Source organism: Coregonus clupeaformis, unplaced genomic scaffold (genome assembly GCF_020615455.1).
Source record: "Coregonus clupeaformis isolate EN_2021a unplaced genomic scaffold, ASM2061545v1 scaf0109, whole genome shotgun sequence".
NCBI classification, from domain to species: Eukaryota; Metazoa; Chordata; class Actinopteri; order Salmoniformes; family Salmonidae; genus Coregonus; species Coregonus clupeaformis.
In genome coordinates this window covers 9,033-29,805 of record NW_025533564.1, presented here as the reverse complement: position 1 = coordinate 29,805, position 20,773 = coordinate 9,033, and the positions used below count along the sequence as shown (strand labels likewise).

General features: G+C 43.1%; 1 protein-coding gene across 1 annotated transcript; it reads left to right on the top strand.

Annotated features, from left to right (window-relative positions):
- The first annotated feature begins 14,142 nt into the window (after positions 1–14,142).
- LOC123483423 (growth/differentiation factor 6-A-like) lies at positions 14,143–20,493 on the top strand. The gene is made up of 2 exons (XM_045213403.1): positions 14,143–14,613; positions 18,942–20,493. Exons 1-2 carry the CDS (start codon positions 14,262–14,264, stop codon positions 19,832–19,834), a joined length of 1,245 nt encoding a protein of 414 aa, XP_045069338.1. The 5' UTR covers positions 14,143–14,261; the 3' UTR covers positions 19,835–20,493.
- The last annotated feature ends 280 nt before the right edge of the window (positions 20,494–20,773 follow it).

The following is a 20,773-nucleotide window of genomic DNA, read 5'->3' as shown; positions in this document are numbered from 1 at the left end:
CCGAGCTTACCAGGTACCGTGAGCGATCGTTTTGGCCCGGAGTGGGAACCGCTGACCGGAGCTGGATTACACCGGCGGGAGCGGACTGCTCTGGCTCGAGGAACCGACCAGAGCTGACTCCTCGGCGACCGTGGAGCGGATCGCTCTGGCCCGGGAGTGGAACTGCTGACCGGAGCTGGACCAGGCACCGGTAAAACGGGCAATGGCCAGGCCGACTGGAAACACGCACCACAGGTCTGCGGCGAGCAGGAACGGGCCGGGCCGACTGGGAACACGCATCCACCGGCTTGGTGCGGGGAGCAGGCACGTGGGCGGACCGGCCTGACGACACGCATCACTGGTTTGGTGCGCAGGAGCAGGCGGTCAGCCGACCGGACTGGGAACACGTGACCACTGGTCTGGTGAAAGAAGCAGGAACGGCCGGTAGCCGGATTGGGAACACACACCACTGGCTTGGGGCGCGGAGCAGGTAAATGGGGGCGTGACTGACTGGGAACCGCGCTGAAGTCTACTTAATGTCCCCACCTTACACTCCGCGCCCGGCCCTCTCCAGTGAGGACTCTCTTTGAGCCCCCACCCAGTGCAGTGGTCAGGCTCTCCCCTCTGTCGCCCTACCACTTAGCTCTAAAAATTCTATTGGGGCTGGCCTTCCTTTCTCCACCCTGATCCTTTCAGGGCCTCCATCTGCTTGGCCAGATCTCCTCTTATTACCCTCCAAGTCCATACTCCCTGCTCCTCCCAAGCAATGCTGCTTGGTCCATTGGTGGTGGGATTTCGGCACATTCGCTCATAGATCGGACGACTAAGCAGCATGATATGCATACATTTATTTAAACTTAATAAACACTCAACAAAACAATAAACTAAACGCAAATCCTGACGTGACGCCGAAGGCTATACATTACGAAGCCAACTTCACCGAGCACAAAACAAGATCCCACAACACAGGCAGGAAATTTGGCTGTTTGAAAGATGGATCCCCAATCAGAGACAACCAGGCGACAGCTGCCTCTTGATTGGGAAACCACAATCACACAAACATAGAAATACAAACATAGAATCAACACACATGATATTCACACTGACCAAACTAACTAGAATTCTATAGGTTAGGCGTGATAGCACCCTCCCCAAAACAGTGCGGACTCGGGCCAAACAAACCTGACTAACAGGAGTGGTCCTTCTGTGGCTTCAAGCCTCGGTGGCGGTCTGGCTTGTCAGTTTCCTCCTTACTGACTCGCCATGTACCCTGGACCGGGTCTGGACTTCAATGGGGAGCTTCTCTCTCAGTTCCTTCCCACGATGCAACCCATCCTCGTCGACCCCAGGAGACGCCGAACCCAGAGAGCTAACGCCTGACCCGGAGGGAGTCACGATCGAGCTGCACCGATTCCGGTGGAGTTTGATCGCTCTATTCTCGGGAGTGAGCGACCGAGTTGGACTAGGCACCGTGGAGCGACCGCCGCCCGGAGGAGCAATCAATCGAGCTGGATCAGGCACCGTGAGCGGATCGCCTTTGCTCCGGAGGAACCGCTGACCGAGCTGGACTTGGGCACCGTGAAGCGGACTGCCCTGGTTCGGGAGGAAACCGCGACCAGAGCTGGGACTGGGCACCGTGAAGCGGACTGGTCGGGCCCGGAGCGGAAACTGCTGACCGAGCTGGACCAGGCACCGTGAAACGGGCAATGGCCACGGGATTGTGTCACGAACCACAAAGTTCTGGGTGCGAGGAGCAGGCACGGGCGTAATGACCGGGAACCGGCGCGAGGTCTACGACTGTCTCCGCCCCTTACACTCGCCGCCTGCCCCTCCAGTGAGTGACTTGAGCCCCCCACGAATGCAGTGGTCAGGGCTCTGTCGCTTCCCCACTCACCCAGCCTCCAAAAATGCATTGTGGCTGGGCCCTTTCCTTCTCCACCCCTGATCCTCAGGGCCTCCATCTGCTTGGCCAGATCTCTCTCTTTTATTTCCTCCAAGTCCATACTTTTTGCCCTCCCGGGCACGCTTGCTTGGTCCATTGGTGGTGTGGATCGTCACGCTGCCTGCTAGACGATCGACCAAGGCGCAGCGTGATATGGCCACCATTTATTTAAACCTACTAAACACTAACAAAACAATAACCAACTTCGACGTGACGCCCGAAGGCCATAAACAAACAAACTTCACCGAGCACAAAACAAGATCCTACAACACAGGTAGAAAATTGGTTGCTCATAAGGATCCCCAATCAGAGACAACGAGCTTACAGCTGCCTCTGATTGGGAACCACCCGCCAAGAAACATAGAAACATAAACATAGAATCAACACACACAGATATCTACAACCCTGACCAAACTAACTAAAGAGTTCTATAGGTCAGGCGTGACAACAGGCATATGTTTTCTTAAAGTAAGGGCAAGCAATCAAAAAAGGGAACCACAAAAAGGAATACTTGAAGGCAGGCTTTATACTAGATTGTGGTATGCAGTAATTTCTTGCAATGTAGGTCCTCCAGCCCTGTTATGAGAGAACACCCCAAAAGTTCACCTGAAATGAGCCTCCAGCTTTTGCACCAAGGCAACTGAGTAGTGTGTCATGAGCATCACAATAAAAACGTAGCTCACCAGCATACTTATGCCCCGATATGTTCTTCTCTTGTTTCTACCGCCCTGACACAGCTGTAAACATTGAGTTTCAGCAAGAATCAGATTAGGCAGCAGCAGCAACAGCCGCAGAGCCACTTAAACCAAACTATGCCCTAGCAACAGACTTAGCAACAGATGAAAATGACTGCAAGGAAGACACAGGAGCAAAATGGGGGCCACTTACATTTGCAGACAGTTCAGTGTTCCCATCTTTCCGAGAGGCATTAGGATGGTTTTCTCCTGCAACATAAACAAAGGTCAATGTTGCTTAATTTGGGAGGCCCCAGGCAGTGTGTGGGGGAGGCTAACACAGACTGAGACATGGTCAGGTGCTCCATATGAACAAGCGCACGTGAGCTGCTGTCTCTAGGCACATCAGCAGCAATCATCAGCCAGAAATGCAATCAAGTTTGTAATTGCCACCCACAGTTGTTATCATGTCATGTCCACACGGTGTTTCAATGTTGACGAAACTCAGCAGTGCTTGTGAACCTCTTCTCAAAGAAAGGCCAAAGAAATGACTCGAATGTGTCGGACTACCTGAACCTGTCAAACAAGAAGCACTAATTTCGCTTTCCTTTGCAAAAATAATTTAAAAAACATTACATTTTTCTTATGCAGGCAAAATGACCCTGTGATCCTTTAATAGCAGATAGAGCACTAATAAGGGCTGTGGAGGCTGACAGCCCCAGATTCACAGAGAGGCTTATCTATGCCTTGGTAGATGGGAGCTGTCTGGCGCTTCTGGGCTGTTGCTGCAACAGCAGCTCTTACAGTCTCACGTCCAGAATTAGGATGTCTGGTCTACGTTTCGCCATGATACTGGTTGTTCCACCGCCATTTTAAGGAAACTGAATTTTTAAGGTTGGTGAAAGGTTAGCACAAACACCTAACTCTTAAGTTGTGCACACCCAATGGCTAAGGAAAGGCATGTAGTAAAACAACGCTCTATTGCTAGATTTGGAACATGCAATCTTTGGCACTAGAGGCAGATAACAGAGGCAGATACCGTAGCGAATTTGTGCGTATTACACCCAAATGATATGTGGCAAAGCATATTAAAAAAGAAATTTCAAAAAACCACCCATAGCAGGATTCACCATGTAACCTCAGCACCAGAGGTAGATGCTCACACCCATCCCCATCCGTGTTCACATTGCTCAAAATGATTTCAACCAGCAAACCTTGAAGGCAATAAGGCTTCAATGCGCCGTTTTAGTGGCTGGTTTTGATATCATCTCCTGACGCCCCGTGATATGATCAAATTAATACTGACGAACGCTATGATCAATAATAACACACAAAATTCATCGTAAGGAAACTTATGCAATGAAACTGGTATCAAACATGGGTGTTCTGGCATAATTTAAGACTAGTTACCCTACCTGCTAAAGTCTCAGATTCCAGCCTGGGAGTTAATGACCATTTTAGCCTCAGTGCAAGTGTCACTCATCTATTCTAGTGGCTTGCATGGTGAAACATGACATTCAATATCAAATCATTTGCAAATAATTGCTACCATGCTGTGATTGTTTTAAATTAAATTGATAAAAAGAAACAAAAAATAGCTTTTAGCAAAGAACAATTTGAAAACAGGGCCTTTACAAGGACTGTCTGGGAAACCTGGAGTGGGTGATAAAACTGAAATGAGCTGTTATTGGGCAGAGTAGTTTTGGAACACTCTCTGTTAGTTGTCTATTAACTACTTACCGCCTGGTGGTGTCTGCAATGGCTATAGTCCAAAACGCCATCCCACTGTAAAACAGTCTGAAATTTCAGTGGTCTTTTTCCAAACTAAAAGTAGGCATTAAAATTGTAATTTTCACTTAACATGATTTTTCCACTTGCACGCTCATGGTTGACTCGCCTTAAAGGCACACTGCCAAGCAGTGCAGACTGGGAAATACAGATTGAATGAGATGAAGATGGTATCGTGAGGTACCCTCGCCCAGAAATAACCTACGTCACATGTAATAATGCAAACAAATAAATAAAACAACTTAGAATTAAATGAAACTATTATACCACTCAAAGGGCTTTCATAACTAATGAAGACCCACAACATGAGCCATACCCTGCAGATCTGTTCAGCTACTTAGAGGCATCAGGTCAGCCAACTGTATGGAGAGTTATATATTCCAATCTCTCTTCTCTGAGGTTGAGATGGTGGTATGTGTGGCACAAAATCACGGTTGAAAGCCATATAAAAACAGAGAAAATATTGGCTGAGTACTGTACATAACTGTAATACAGTGTATGCATTTAGTCAGCCACCACTGTAGTGAAACACTAAAAAGGATGAGAGGCCTGTAATTTCTATTATAATATATATACAACTATGATAAAATAAATGATAGGAAAATCCAGAAAATCACATTGTGATTTTTTTATGAATGGTTTTGCAAAAAATTGTAGAAATAAGTATTTATATCAATAAATAAAAATTTTTTCAATACTTATATACTTGCTGGCAATGTAGACAGGTCAAATGCTTTTCAGGGAGTCTTCGTAAGGTTTTCACTGTTGCTGTTATTTTTGCCCATTCCTCCATGCAGACCTTCTCAGATGGTGATACGGGGGCTGTCAAGCAAGTGTAACACTTGACTGCAACCTCCTCCCAAAGATTTTCTATGGGAGGCTGACTCCAGAGACTGGCAGCTACCCAGGATTTAGGCTCTACTGGGTTACCTTCGTTGCCCGGGTAAGCTTAGATCACATATATGGTAAGACCAGCTATCATGAATTTTCAATGCTCAAGATGGAAGGAGGTTTTCATCAAATTCCCATGATACATGGCCCTATCTATTCTTTCCTTTTACACGACTGGTCACCCTGTCCCTTTTGCAGAAATAAAATTTGAAGCATGGTTTTGCACTTGTTGCTTCAGCAGGTTGGAGTTATTTGACAACTCAGCATTCTTTGTCCAAACACGATGAGTTGAGCGTCTTTACTAAAAAGTTATATAAGCTGAAGCCCTATCTGACTATGACATCCTCCCAACTTCTGGATCATCCAAATGCACTTCAGCAAACTTCAGACGGCCTGGACATGCATTGATGCAAAAGCAGGGCACACGTCTGGCAATGCAGGACGGAGTCCAAAGAGTAGTGTACACTGATAAGACTTTGTTACTTGGTCCCAGCTCTCTGCAGTGGTCATTCACTAGGTCCCCCTGTGTGGTTCTGGGATTTTTGCCTACCGCTCTTGTGATCATTTTGACTCCCACGGTGAGATCTGCGTGGAGCCCTCAGATCGAGGGAGATTATCAGCATTCCTGCATGGCTCTACTTGTCCAATTGCTCCCACAGCTGATTTCTTCAAACCAGAAGGCTGCTTACTCTATTGCAGATTCAGTCTTCCCAGCCTGCAGGCTTGCAATTTTGTTTCTGGTGTCCTTTGGACAGGCTCTCATGGTCTTGACCATAGTGGAGCTTGGAGGCAGCACTTATTTGAGGTTGTGTACAGGTGTCTTTTATACTGATAATAAGTTCAAACAGGTGCCATTAATATACAGGTAACGAGTGGATGATGTATGTTTCAAAGAAGCAAGGCAGTCTGGGAGAGTCAGGAAATCTTTATTTTTCTGTTTGTAGGTGATCAAATACTTATTTTCCAATTACACTTGCAACAATTCATTAAAAATCCTACAATGTGATTTTCTGGATTTTTTTTCCAATTTGTCTGTCACAGTTGATGTGTACATATGATGAAAATGACAGGCCTCTCTCATCTTTTTTTATGAGAACTGGCACAATTGGTGGCTGATCAAATACTTTTTTTCCCTACTGTATGTGTAGGCCGTATGGTCGGTGTGAGCAGAGTGTGTGTGTGTGTGTGTGTGTGTGTGTGTGTGTGTGTGTGTGTGAAGAGATATCTAAGATGATGATAGAAACAATGTACTGTTGTACTAATTATCTATCTTTGATGATGTTCACAAACGAATACATTACAGTTTCTCCAATAAAACCACATCCGAAAATGTCCAGATCTATAAATTGCTCTGACAGATTTTCCTAAACCTAAATATAGATTATCCGTGACTAACCTGAACATTATGGTGCCATAAATTACCCATATAAAGACCTTAGAGATAATAAATGGCAAGGTAAAAAGCTTTCACTTGCTGTTGGTGGTCGATAACATCCCTTTCAGTGCACTTCTAAATACACACATTATTTACAGAGAAAATACACCCAGCTCGCTATCAGCCAATTTATGATGGCAAAACGTTCCTTAATATCCATATAATATCTGTTTCTGCAAAGTTGACCATGTTTGTCCATGTTTATGTTACAGCATGAGATGTGCTTCTATATTGACTTGGATTAAGGTTATTATAGTTGTTGTTTTGTTTTTCTTACCCGCCTCTTCTTCCTTTTAATAAATGTGCTGCAGGCCTTGACTATCAAAAGTTTTCTGCCACATGTATGAATTCTAAGATTGATGGTTTGTCAATGAGATTTTAGACCATTCTGGGAAAATCCAGTGCAATGAATGCAAAACATATAGTCTAGCCCATAAGTTTATTGAAATATAGCACAAACATGTTTATATTTTTGTCAGTTTTGTAACCCAAGAGGAAAGACATTCTAAGCATATAGGGGAATGGTCGCCTAAGGGATTATCAAATATAAAGGAAATTGTGTGGCGCTGCTTTCACTGTCTCGTGGTGCTGAATATGATCAAGGCCTGTATGAGTCCAACTTAACTCATTCCTCTTTTTTCAACCATCCCCACCTTTAACATTTGGTTAGTGCGCAGTACTAACTAAATTAAAATGTATTTTACAATCATAATTTCGGACTTAACTGAATACAAATAATATGTCGATGGATATTAAATTGTGATAAGAATGGAAAGTAAAAAGCACATCATAGGCCAGCTAGAAATCAGGAATGACATGCTTTTTCTTTTTTTAACTGTTCCTATTTTTTTTTCAAAAATGCTGTCATCGCTATTTACATAAACATAAAAATATACTGCCTGACGCCGCGTTTGGTGTTGATTCTCCAGTCGCAGCGATGCGTAAACTCCAAATCACGAACACAAATAACGCAGTCCCGCGTTACTCCAGTGTTCCTCACGAGTCTGCTCGTCGAGCCCATTCCACTTTGTGTTTTGAGATGTGGAATGACACTGCGTACACAGGACTGAACGAGGACCAATGACAGCGGCTGCCGCTCGAAGTCAAACATGACTAAATGTCCTCAAATCCGTGTTGGGTTGAGCATAACGCAGACATGATTGTTCTGTCCTGGAAATTGTTGACTCATTCTTCAATATTTAAAGACATATCTGGCTGCCACCAAGCTTCTATAATAACGTGCAGATTATAAACATGAAGCCTTACTTCTGCTCTGCCAGCCTATGTAGCGAGATTTTATTTGTTCCCCAAATGACACAGACAATCACAGGATGTGAACAAACAACAAATTCATGAAATAACAAAAAATATCCAAATTTTGGAAACAATATACTGGCACATAGCCATGTGAGGCAGGCTTCCCTGTCCATGGTGTTGAAGTCACTGGGTGTTATATTGTGGAATTGAGTACAGCCCATTAGTCAGCTTCCCGGGTCTTCTATCCCCAGGATGTTTTTTGCTCAAGCCCCAACCTTTCTTACATTTCAGTCTGATATGAGTTTCCACAACTTAACACATCACTATATGCGTTTATGCAGTATTTATAAGAAAACATGGCTAACACACTTTTACAGACAAAAAATAAACAATACAATATACTGTACTCACCAGTATAACCGAAAGAAGCCTGAAAGTTATTGGCTATGCTCACATGTGATTGGATCGAGATTTCATACCAGCGAACCACTCACACCCCTGTCCCCCCGCCCACCCCAACAGCACCGGTTAGATGTCACTGTCATCACTCAGAAAACGCCTGTCACCTGGCCAAACAGAGTCTGGATATTCTGAACTTCTTTCCTGAAAGAGTTGGCGCTATGTTGGAGCAGGCTGAGGCATCAGGAATGAGGAGGGCAGAAGTCATCCAGAGAGTCGCAGCAGAAACAGCAGCAGTTAGCCAGGTTTGGGTGCAGGTTTGGTGGAGAATAACCAGCTTGTTTCTCAGCATGGTGGCCTGGCTAGGACGCACAACCAGCATTAGCGCCAGCATCCTTAAGCTATTGGCACAGTCAGAGCTACTTAACAGTATGTTATTTAGCAGTAATGGGGCAAGCAGAAGGATGTTGATGTCATCATATTAGAAAAAGTGTTTATTTTCAGCGAAAGTGTATTTGATGGGTTTTGTTTCTACCTAGCCTGGCTGGCTAGACACTTCGGCTAGCGCCTCGGCTGGCTTTCATGGTTCGCCAGCCCCCTAGTTCCAGTGAAGGGAAATCTCACCTGCCTATGTTAACAGCACAATGGCTATTCCCAGACGATTCTATGCTTCCAATCCTTTGAGGCAACAGCTTGGGGAAGGCCCCTTTCCTGTTTCCCAGCATGACAATCCCGGCACAAAGTGAGGTCCATAACAGATATGGTTTGGTCGAGGATCGGTGTGGGAAGAACTTCTGACTGGCCTGCCCAGAGCCCTGACCTCAACCCCACGAACACCTTGGGATTAACGCCACCGTGAGCCAGGCCTAAACGCCCAACATCAGTGCCCCAACTCACTAATGCTTTTGTGGCTGAATGGAAATAAGTCCCTGCAGCAATGTTCCAACATCTAGTGGAAAGCCCCCTCCCAGAAGAGTGGAGGCTTTACATAGCAGCAAAGGGGGGCAGTGAATACTCCGCAAGCCAATGCAGGCCCTTAAGTTATGCAATCTAAAAAAATCTCACATTAGCTGGCAGTAGGAATCTGACGAAATTCAATGAATAATAGAGGTCTTACAACTTATTCCATTGCACAGGTCAATTTTTTGGCTATCTCCATGTCTTTTATATTCATATACTAGTGGAGTTTGGGAAGTATTCAGACCCTTTGACTTTTTCCCCACATTTTACGTTACAGCCTTATTCTAAAAATAGACGTTAGTTTTTCCTCATCAATCTACACACAATACCCCACAATTTTACTTAAGCATTCAGATCCTCTACTCAGCACTTTGTTGAAGCGCTTTTGGCAGCGAGGGCTACACCTTTGGAGTCTTCTTTTGGCTATGGACACTCAAGCTTCTTGGCATACACTCCAGAAGCTTCTGTATTGGGAGTTTCTCATTCTTTCTTGCAGATCCTGTCAAGCTCTATTGTCAGGTTGGATGGGGAGCCCGCAGCACAGCTATTTTCAGTGTCTCTCCAGAGATGTCGATCAGGTTCAAGTCTGGGCTCTAGCTGGGCCACTCAAGGACACATCAGCCACTCCTGCGCTTGTCTTACAAAAAGCTTAGGGTCGTTGGCATGTCCATGGAAGGTGAACCTGTGCCTCAGGCCTGAGGTCCTGGAGTGCTCTGGAGCTGGTTTTCACTCAAGGATCTCTATGCACTTTGCTTCATTCTTTCCCTTCTATCCTCAGCCGCTGAAAAACATCCCCTACAGGCATGATGCTGCCACCACCATGCGTTCAACGTGGGATGTTGCTGGCAGGTTTCCTCCACACGTGATGCTTGGTATTCGGCCAAAGACTTCAATTCTTGCTTTCATCAGACCAGAGAATCGTGTTTCTTATGGTCTGAGAGTCTTAGTGTTTTTTTTGCAACTCTGAAGCGTAATTTCGCCGTGCCTTACTGAGGAGTGGTTTCCTGTCGGTCACTCTACTCTAAAGCAGCCTGAGGGTGCAGCAGATGGCTGGTCTCCTGGAAGGTTCTCCTATCTCCACAGAGAGAACTCTGGACTTGCCAGAGTGACCATTGCTTTGCCCACCCGATGGCCACCCTTTCTCGATTGCTCTGTAGTTTGGACTAGTAACAGCTTTGTAGGGAAGAGTCTTAAGGTGGTTCCAAACTTCTTCCATTTAGGAGAATGATGGAGGCCACTGTGTTCTTCCTTTTGGTACCCGTCTCCCAGATCTGTGCCTCTAAACGACCTCTGTCTCAGAGCTCTACGGAGAATTCCTTTGACCTCATGGCTTGGTTTTGCTCTGACATGCACTGACAACTGGTGGGACCTTATGTAGACAGGTGTGTGCCTTTCCAAATCATGTCCAGTCAATTTAATTTACTCACAGGTGGACTTCATTCAGCAGTTGTAGAAACATCCGGAGAATGATCAATGGAAACAGTGATGCACCTGAGCTCACCCTCCGAGTCTCATAGCAAAGCAATACTTATGTAAATAAGGTATTTTTGCTTTTATTTTGATAAATTAGCAAACATTTCTAAAAACCTGTTTTCACTTTTTCCATTATGGGGTATTGTGTGTAGACGGATGAGGATTTTTTTCATGTAATCTATTTTAGAATAAGACTGTAATAACAAAATGAAACTGGGAAGGAGTCTGAATACTTAGGAATGCACTGCCTGGGGGATGGGCAACCCAGTCCTCGCGGCCTGATTGGAGTCACACTTTTGCCCCCAGGCCCAGCTCACAAACCTGACTCCAATAATCAACTAATCATGATCTTCAGTTCAGAATGCATTTAGTTTAATCAGCTGTGTTTGCTAGGAATGGGGAAAAGTGTGACACCACTCCGGCCCCAGAAGACTGGGGTTGCGCATCCCTGGCCTAGGGGCTATGTAGCTTCTTATCTGTCATGTTTGGAGTTGTGTTGCGCTATTATGCGAACACTTGAATTTTTCTTTACAGTTGAGTTGCCCTGGTCGTAACTTTAAACTAACTTTAAATAGCAATTGCCCCTAAATAGATATGAGTCAGAAACATGTATTATCCTGTCAAAATTGACTACAAAGTGTAAATAGGATAATTTGTCATAAAAGTCAGTCTCGTCCAAAACTGAGTTTTGTGAGACTTGTGGTCGTGACTGCATCACAACGTAAATGAAGGTTGGGTTTGTTTCAATCCTGCCCACATGCTCACAGCTGGCAGTAATCATCAATTTGGAGTGCAGCTGCACTGACCCAATTATAATGCCTGTACTTTCCTAAGCAAATTTAAAAATACATTATTGCTATTTCTAAAAAAAAAAATATTGCATTTCTGTAACTGTTTTAAAATAAACAAATACAAATACAATACTACAATCTGTACTCCGACTTTCTATTAAAATATTGTCAAATCTGAGGGTAATTTGAAGCACTTGAAGCCTAGTTTATAGAAACTATAGTCTTTAGTTATTCTCGTTGACTTTGCAAAGGATTGTTAGCGTTCCTTTGAAATGACGTCACACACTACTCCCCTTAACACCTTTACCTGCAGCTGAGTTTCGTGTTTTGCGCGGTGGCTCATGCCTGTAACCCAAGTCACCGGGAGGCTGAGGTTGGCGCATTGTGTGAGCTGAGGCGCTCTATGTCGAACGGGTGTCAGCACTAAATTCAGTATCGATATGGGGAGCCCGGGCTCACCAGGTCGTCTAAGGAGGGGTGCACTGCCCCAGGTCGGAAACGAAGCAGGTCAAAGCCCCGGTGCCGTCCAGTAGTAGGATAGCGCCTGTGAGTAGACTCTGCAGTGAAGCCTTCGCAAGACATCAAAACCCAATCTGTATCAAAAGCTGCTCTATGGTGAGAATTGCTTCTACAAAATGTTTAGCAGACCAAGAAAAAAATGTCAACAGTAACCATTCGACCAAATTGATGAGGTTACCTTCTGAGGTTCTTCTGATAATTATACTGACTCCTACTGACGAAAGAAGTGAATAACATAATGCAGCAGGGCCCGTTGAGAGCTAAATTCATTTGAGGACAAGTAACTGCCAAAACTCTCCAAACCCAATGTTCAGATTGTAGAGATAATCAGAGGGAGGCTGTCAAAGAGGTGGGGGATACTGTGTTGCTTCACAGCAGTGGCCAGAACATTCAAGTAGGCTTCCCCTGTGACCAACGGCTAGTTAAGTGTGTGAGACATCTAAGGCCTATTCTCATTTGAAACATTTGGAATAAAATACTGACCCTGTCCATGTGTCTTAGAGTAAATTTAAAGAGTGAATGCTCCATGTCAAAGCCACAGACATCAGGAGAAGGTGGTGGACAAATGCTGCCCTCTGCTGGAGAGTACTGCCACACAATGGAACAGCAAATAATGCTATTTTATGGACTGGTTTAATCATGTTTATTCCTCCACATGCCAATTTATAGAAATGCAAATAGATAATGTGAATGATTAGATACGTACGTTTTTAGATACATTTAATAAATACATTTAAACGTTTTAAACCCTAATTTAAAACCTCAAATACGCCATATAGATAAAAGCTAAAACGTGACATACTACAAGAAATCAGCATCAGAGTTTTTCAAAAACAGCTAGGTATTTGTTGGATGAATCCTCTGGATCCAGTCTTACCCAACTGTCATTAGAAATAGGGCCTGCGTAGAGATAGGCTATAGTCCTAAACATACACAGAGTAAAAACTATGGCAGACACATAATTAGTGAATTCAACAACAGCTGCATGCATTACAAATCACTGTGAAGTTGTTTCCTGTCTCAAACTATTTTAAATCTTATCACTGTGAAGGACCTTGTCCGTTTGTTGACCTATTAACACCACAGTTAGTTAATATGTTACTGGCAAGGTCTATGCACACATCTTATCTCTGACTAAACAATTCAAGAGTGGAGATTTCCACAAGGGATTTTCATTAAGTCCTTTATCTGGAGACATGATGGCCTTATCATGAACTGAATGACACATTTTTGAGGAGACATTATTATAATGTCTTCATCAAGTGGGCCTAGATATTCAGAGAAGCATGGGTCGTATGATTTTGAAGCCACTTGTAGTTCATGGCAATGCCATTGGAGGTCGGTAGAGTACAGCAAAAAGAGAGGCTGAATAGCGTAATGAATAGTGTTTTTCTTGTTATTTATTTTCTTGATTGGAACGCATTCTCTTCAGTACTTTCAGAATCCATTGATACCCTCGTGGACATTGGCAGTTTGGTTTACGTACAGAAATACAATATCTATAACTGAGGTCCTTGGTCTTGAAAAGTCAAAATTGCACCTGTGAACATCTTTAGGGATGTAGACCATCGCCCCAAATAGCTGAACTATTGCTAAGGTGTTTTTAAAGTAAAACAAAAATGGCCCCAAAACCTTTGCATGTTTGAAATAAATCACGGGTCTTCATGTTTTCATGCGTAAAAGTTTATAGGGGGTCTTAGATAATTGGTTACATTCATCAATATAGGCCAATAGGCTACTCTCTCAGCTGGTAAGGAACATTCCATGACCTCCACTCTGTTGAAATCTTTGTCCACCTCTTGACCTTTGTCAACGTGTTATTGTACCTTTAAACTTGGCATCCTGTGGCGTTACTTATGGCGGTGAGAAACGACTCCTCGGCCGTCGGAGATGTCTCCTCCGTCTCAACGTCCATAGAAAGACTGGGAAAAGTTCTCCAATAAGTAGGCTACATGAGCGTCTGCAAGTGGGCGTGTTTCTCTGTTGATTCAACAGTCTCCGCTCTTGTGTGAAGTCGAGGGCGCGAACGCACTTTTCTGGTGAGACCGGAACGCAGAAGTCTAGGTCTGACGCGCAGTCTATCTTCAGCCCTTGCTGTCTAAAATCGCTTCATTGTGGAGAGGGCTTCGAAACATCTTTGGGACACTACCACCATGGACGCATTTCAAGTATTATCGTTATATTTGTTACTCATCTTCATTTGGAATATACCATGTTTTCAGTCAGCTGCCATCATATCTCCCTCTGTGCCAAGGAGAAACAAGGGAGCCAAGATCCTTCATGATGGACAAAGGTCAACCAAATTTCTCAAAGAGATCTTCGCATCTTCTCCTATCTTAAGCCATCACCAAGAAGACTTTAATAAGGACGCAATTGTGCCCCACGATTACATGCTCTCCATATACAGGACGTATTCGGCTGCAGAGAGACTCGGACTAAACGCAAGTTTTTTCCGCTCCTCAAAGTCTGCAAACACCATAACAAGTTTTGTGGACAGAGGAACAGGTTGGTCTCAACTAAAATGACTTAGCTATGTAACCTACTACCGTTGCATACGACCAATTGAGAATGTTGCTACATTTGTTCTAGATTTGCACACATCGCTGCAGCCATTGTATGCATTTTTTAAATAAAAAAAACAAAAACGGTAGCATAAACTATTCATTTTACAATGGCTCTCTTAATGAAGGAATTGCCGGAGTTGAGTTGAAATGTTGAAAAATGGTGTTCCTGTTCTGCTCTTGTGCTGTAAAGAGTGCCATAAAATAAAATAACCACATCAAAATAGAGTGTGCTGGCCTATCAGTCGATGGCGCATGTTTAGAGATGATCCAATCTAAATATGTAACAGTTTGAGTTGTAAAATGTCCTATTAATTAATGCATAAAACGATATATCACAAGCTAAAGTTCAATTATCTTGTCAGCCTCAAAGTTGTATAAGTTGCACTGGAACTTTATCACCATTTATGAGGGACGCATTACGTTTTGTTGTCGCATTCAGTTCCCTTTGAGCCCTTGGGACACATTTTAAAGAGCCATAGGAGTACGTCAGTTTTGTAAAATATAAAGTTATATTAGACATACATTGACCCCCAGGTAACACGACAATAAAACACTAATTGAGGCCCTATCTAAATGAAGGTAGTAAATCATTCTCTATGGGTCCCCGCGTGCACCAAACCCATCCTGTTCAAACCTTGCCATGTCGTCAGACTAGACTATCTCAAAACAGGGCCAATTTAGATAATCATAGAAAAAGTTATATTTCCAAAGAACTTGTGCATTAATTTACAAATTGGTGTAGGACTATGTGAATCAGTGAACACGTCAAAGAGGAAATTACAGTTGGCTCACATCAAGATAGGAATTATAAGTTTGTGTTACAGATCATCATGCCATCAGTGCAATCTGTATGGCCAACTCTGTAGTTAATAAACGGATATATTAGAATGGGTTAGGGTGGGCTGCAGGTTATTAGGGACAGTTAACTCTGTAACCAAGTGTTTTGGCGGATTTGATTAGACAAACAAAGGCAGATAAACACCAACAAACCGAACACATGTAAGTTTCCTTTATCTTTAGAGGAGAAATACAATCAGTTAACGTCATTGTTGGCATTATTTCCCATCTGTAACATAGAGCTGATTTGGTGAAAAGCCTCACTTTCCCCCTGATTTTGATTTGATGTGTCACTGGCTCTGACCCTTCTCTGGACTCTCTGAGGGTTGCTTAGCATCAAACCGCTGATTGGAGTATTTGAACTCGTGATCTAATTGAGTGTTCATGTCATAACATATCAAACACTGTCTATTCTCCCATAATGACCCAGCTCAGCCAATGGCACATCACCAGAAACGAAGGAAAAAAATGTAAGAACACGTCCTTCGCTATGAAGTGGTTAGTATTTTACCGTGTACCTCCCTGCGCTACCACCACTTTAATTGCTGAAAAAATATTTTTCTTCCGTTCTCTCAGCACAGTGGTGGTTTCTGTTAAGATTCTACCAGGCCCTCGAGTGTTGAGTTGTATTGTATAATAGGCTACAACATAATGTTTTTTTTTTTCACTTTAAAAAGTACGAAAAGTAATACTCAAGAGACAACGTTCGTGCGTAAATATGAATTTTGTGGTTTTTCAGCTATTACGCACAGCTCTTTTTGGAAACACTTGTAAGTGTACGGTGAACTGGACCGATAGACGACATGTTTGTATAAAACTGAAATATTTTTTATTGCGTAGGCTTTCCCCTCTGCAGGTAAAATGAAAACAATTTATGCAAAACAGATTAGGAGTCGTCCCTATGTTCGTTATGGTCGCAAGGTCAGACAAGAATAAACCGAATGTATGAAAATTACTTTTGGCACTTGAAGAAACTCATTAAAACGCAGATGGTGCTCGCTGGCCTTGGAAGCCACAGCACTAGAAGTCTCTCTCTCTCTCGCTCTCTCTCTCCTCTCTCTCTCTCTCTCTCTCTCTCTCTCTCTCTCTCTCTCTCTGTCTGTCTCTCTCTCTCTCTCGCTCCTCTCCTCTTCGCTCTCTTTATCAGTTAGAAAGCCTAATAGATAGACGAAAGCGTAACATCAATGTTATATGTTGTCCATAACCTCAGATAATATGACAATAGGCCTAACATAAGCGGATGACGCCTTATCGTTCATATTTTGGTCAGATTCATATGTAAATTACGCACAGGCTCCATTATGTCCACATTTTTATAATTTCCAAGCAAATGAGGTGAATCAAAACGGGTCTCTTAATTTGTCGAATCATATCTCAAAATCAACAAACTGCAATGTCAAGTTCTTTAAAACAGATTCCCGCTGTAACTTAAAGTCAGCATAATCAGGCCAAGCACTTTTGAACCGGGAATGTTGTCGTTGGCAAGAGGAGATGAAATATAAGCGGGGAAGTATTTTAATGAGGAAGAGGGGAATTCAGAACTGTTAATTATTTGGTGACCTTGTATTCGATTTGTTTGAGGTCTTATAAAAAACCTTAATGCAGACCATACGTGCAAAGTTACTGAAACAAACACAAGGTTTCAATCTACTTTTACTATTAAACTCTGCAGGGTTCACAGAGGGGGGAAAGTACTGGCAACCAAATTCAAATATCTATTTCGAATAACATCATATTTTTTTGAAATATGGCATCTATGTTGGAGTTATAGATTAATAGCCTACACACAGGGCGCAATTGTTTAGGCCTAGAACAGGCTACCAACAATTGTTGTTTTTATTAAATAAAATGTTTTTCAGTGCATTTAATTTGATGGACAAATGGTAAGCGGAATCACATTTGATGGATATTTCAGAACACAACAGGTTTATCTGTCTTATGTAGGCCTAGTATATTCCTGTTATCGTGAATCCTAAAGAAAATCGCATTTTGTTTGGGCAAATACTTTTTTTCATGGTAGCCATAAAAGTAAAACAGATTCGTTTTTACTTCAGCCTATTTGAGCATTTCCCCTATTATGCGTATGTATAAGTATATTTGACTGATAAAACATTACGAAAATCTAAATTTCTCGTAAGTAATCGAAAAATCTTTAGAAAACGGTGTTTTAAAAAGCTATAATGTATTTTATGAAACCTTGGGGTTTAGGTATAAAAAACACTGCATACCGCAGGTAAACCCTTTACAGCAGAAATGTAAAATATTATAACTTATATGAAAGCACATTGCTTCGATGGGATCATATATGTGTCGCCTAGGCCTCGTGGGTCTCGAGCAGGGAATAATGTATTAATTGTGTATTGTTCAGTTGAGTGTACAGTAGCCTATGTCGCCTTTGGTCGGTTGAGTCTGGCAGAATCCCCTCCCGTCATGTCACTAGGCACCTAGTTTCTATGCTCCACAACTTTGATAATTGTTTCAGAAATTATTTTTTCCAAGCAAAGAATAATTAATAAACTTGTTTGATATAATATTCACAAATTTAACCAGGCTCTTCGTTTAGTGATGATAGGCATACATTGAAAAAGCAAAGTATTCTCAGAAGTGTGATTCATTTGGGGTGTTATTAGAAAACAATAGCCTAATAACCATTAACATTTAAAATTAATGATAAGATTCAATTGACAATTCAATTGAAGTTTGTTTCCGAATTTCACATTTCTCCCCATAAGAATTAAAATACATAGGCTATATTTCGATTCTGTTCTAATAATATAAAGTGACATCAATTAAAGTACAGGGCAAAATTATAGGATTATAGGCTACTGAACGGTATTTTGCACATCGAAAATGTATTAAAGCCTAATCCAAAAGGACAGTGTGGTACAGAGAGTGTGGTACAGAGAGAGAGAGAGAGAGAGAGAGAGAGAGAGAAATATGTAATTGCCAGCTGTTGTATTGTGATCATAGGCTTAGCCTACAATATTCAGGCGACTGTCTCAACAATTATAGCTTAGTAACATGGAAATACATTTGATTCAGACAGTCGACACCTCATCATATTAGGCCTAATGGTCAAAACTAAATAATTGATTATTATGGTAGCTGTTTTGCTAAGTTTGCATCTGTTGATTATTGATGTTAAGAATGAAGATGGTTATTATACAGTACCAAAATGATAATGCACTCTTTCTGCTCAGAAATTATATCAAGTAGCCTATGATGTTAACCATGAGACCTTTTTATTTAATTTGATGACGTGTCAATCGTAGTTTGTCTCAGCTCGACTTTCGAGTGGGCACTGAAAAACAAGAAAGAAGGCCAGTGGATCTGGCCTCTTTGTGAGAATGTGAACCCTCCTCCTCCCTCCCTCTCCTGAACACTGTACACCCTAAGTGAATCTGACTGCAATTATTTCTTTTTATCTTGCAGACGATCTCTTGCACTCTCCTTTGCGAAGACAAAAGTATCTGTTTGATGTCTCAACCCTTTCAGACAAAGAGGAGTTGGTTGGAGCTGAATTAAGGATATTTAGAAAAGTGCCCGGGGATTTGCAAACGTCCCCGACAGGTCTCTATGACATTCAATTACTCTCCTGTCGATCAGAACGGCTACTGGATTCCAGATCCCTTGATCCTCTGGATTCCCGAAAACCAGGATGGGAGGTTTTGGACGTGTGGGAAATGTTTAAAAACCGGCATCACTCTGATCAGGGGAGCCAGATTTGTCTCCAGCTCAAGGGCACTCTTGGTAAATCAGAAATGGAAATCGATTTAAAACAGATGGGATTTGACAGAACCGGCCGAACCCAGCAAGAGAAGGCCATCTTGGTGGTTTACACCAGGTCCAAGAAAAGGGAGAACCTGTTCAACGAAATGAAAGAGAAGATCAAGTCGCGTGGATCGGGGAGCAGGTCGGAGGAGGAGAGGGGCCTGCAGTTCAAAGCCAGGCGCCGACGGAGGACTGCATTGAACAATCGGCATGGGAAAAGACATGGCAAAAAGTCCAAATCTAGATGCAGCAAAAAGGCTCTGCACGTTAATTTTAAAGAGCTAGGGTGGGATGACTGGATCATTGCGCCATTGGATTATGAGGCGTACCACTGCGAGGGTGTGTGCGACTTCCCTTTGAGATCGCATTTAGAGCCAACAAACCATGCCATCATTCAAACTCTTATGAATTCAATGGACCCCAATAGCACACCTCCTAGTTGTTGTGTTCCCACCAAACTAAGTCCCATCAGCATTCTTTACATAGACTCGGGTAATAACGTTGTGTACAAACAGTACGAGGACATGGTGGTAGAGCAGTGTGGCTGCAGGTAGCGTTCTATTCTACTGCGACACTTTAAAGTATTTAAACCCCGTAAAATCAAAGATATGTCAGTCGGTCCAGGTCAGAATATGAAAGCTGTGGTATATCTGAAGCATATAGACCCATGCCTTGGTGCGCCTAAACTTCACTCAAAAGGGATCCGCGAGAGAAATTATTTGTAGTGTGGGCCTATGCAAGCATATTTATTTTGGTCAAATTTAAACTCAGTACAATCTCACATAGCCTTAGCTGTCCAATTGTTGTGTTAAACTAATACATACTCCTAGCCTACTTTTCCATCCGTCTGATATGTTTTTCAGTGGCATAGTCTATTGTTTTGCCAGGCCCCGACATGGATAGACAGGTCGTCATAAACCATTAGTCCGCAGGAGAGGAGTGGGTATCAACATGCTAGTGATAGGCTATTATTTGTTAATGCCTGAGCAGGCTTGGAATTGTTGGTCTTCCATCAGTGGACTGCGTCCGAAATGGGCACAGTGGAATGCACCTGTTCAAACTAGGCCGCAGTCACGGGATAGCCCTTGTGCATTGTTGCAGCTCCCTTCAACAGTCTTGCAAAGAGGACTCATTTGTAGCGGGTGTTTCCAGGCTCACTGCCAGTGTCCAGCAGAAACTATCGAGCTCTTCTGATGCGTTATCAATCGGCCCTAGCCCCCCTCTCTCTCTCTCTCCCCCGTCTCTCTCTCTCTTCCCCCCCCCCCCCCCCCCCCCCCCCCCCCCTCTCTCTCTCTCTCTCTCTCTCTCTCTCAAAATGTGAATGTAATCTACCAAACACACAATGGGCTCTGAGGAAAAGAGATAGCGCAGGTATGCCTACAAGAGATTTCCTGTGCGCCCTGCTTCATCGGAATGGAGTGCGCGCTCGAGTCACCACAGCCGGGGAAACGAATGCAAGAGAACGATTATAAACATGGGCTCAATGGACATAG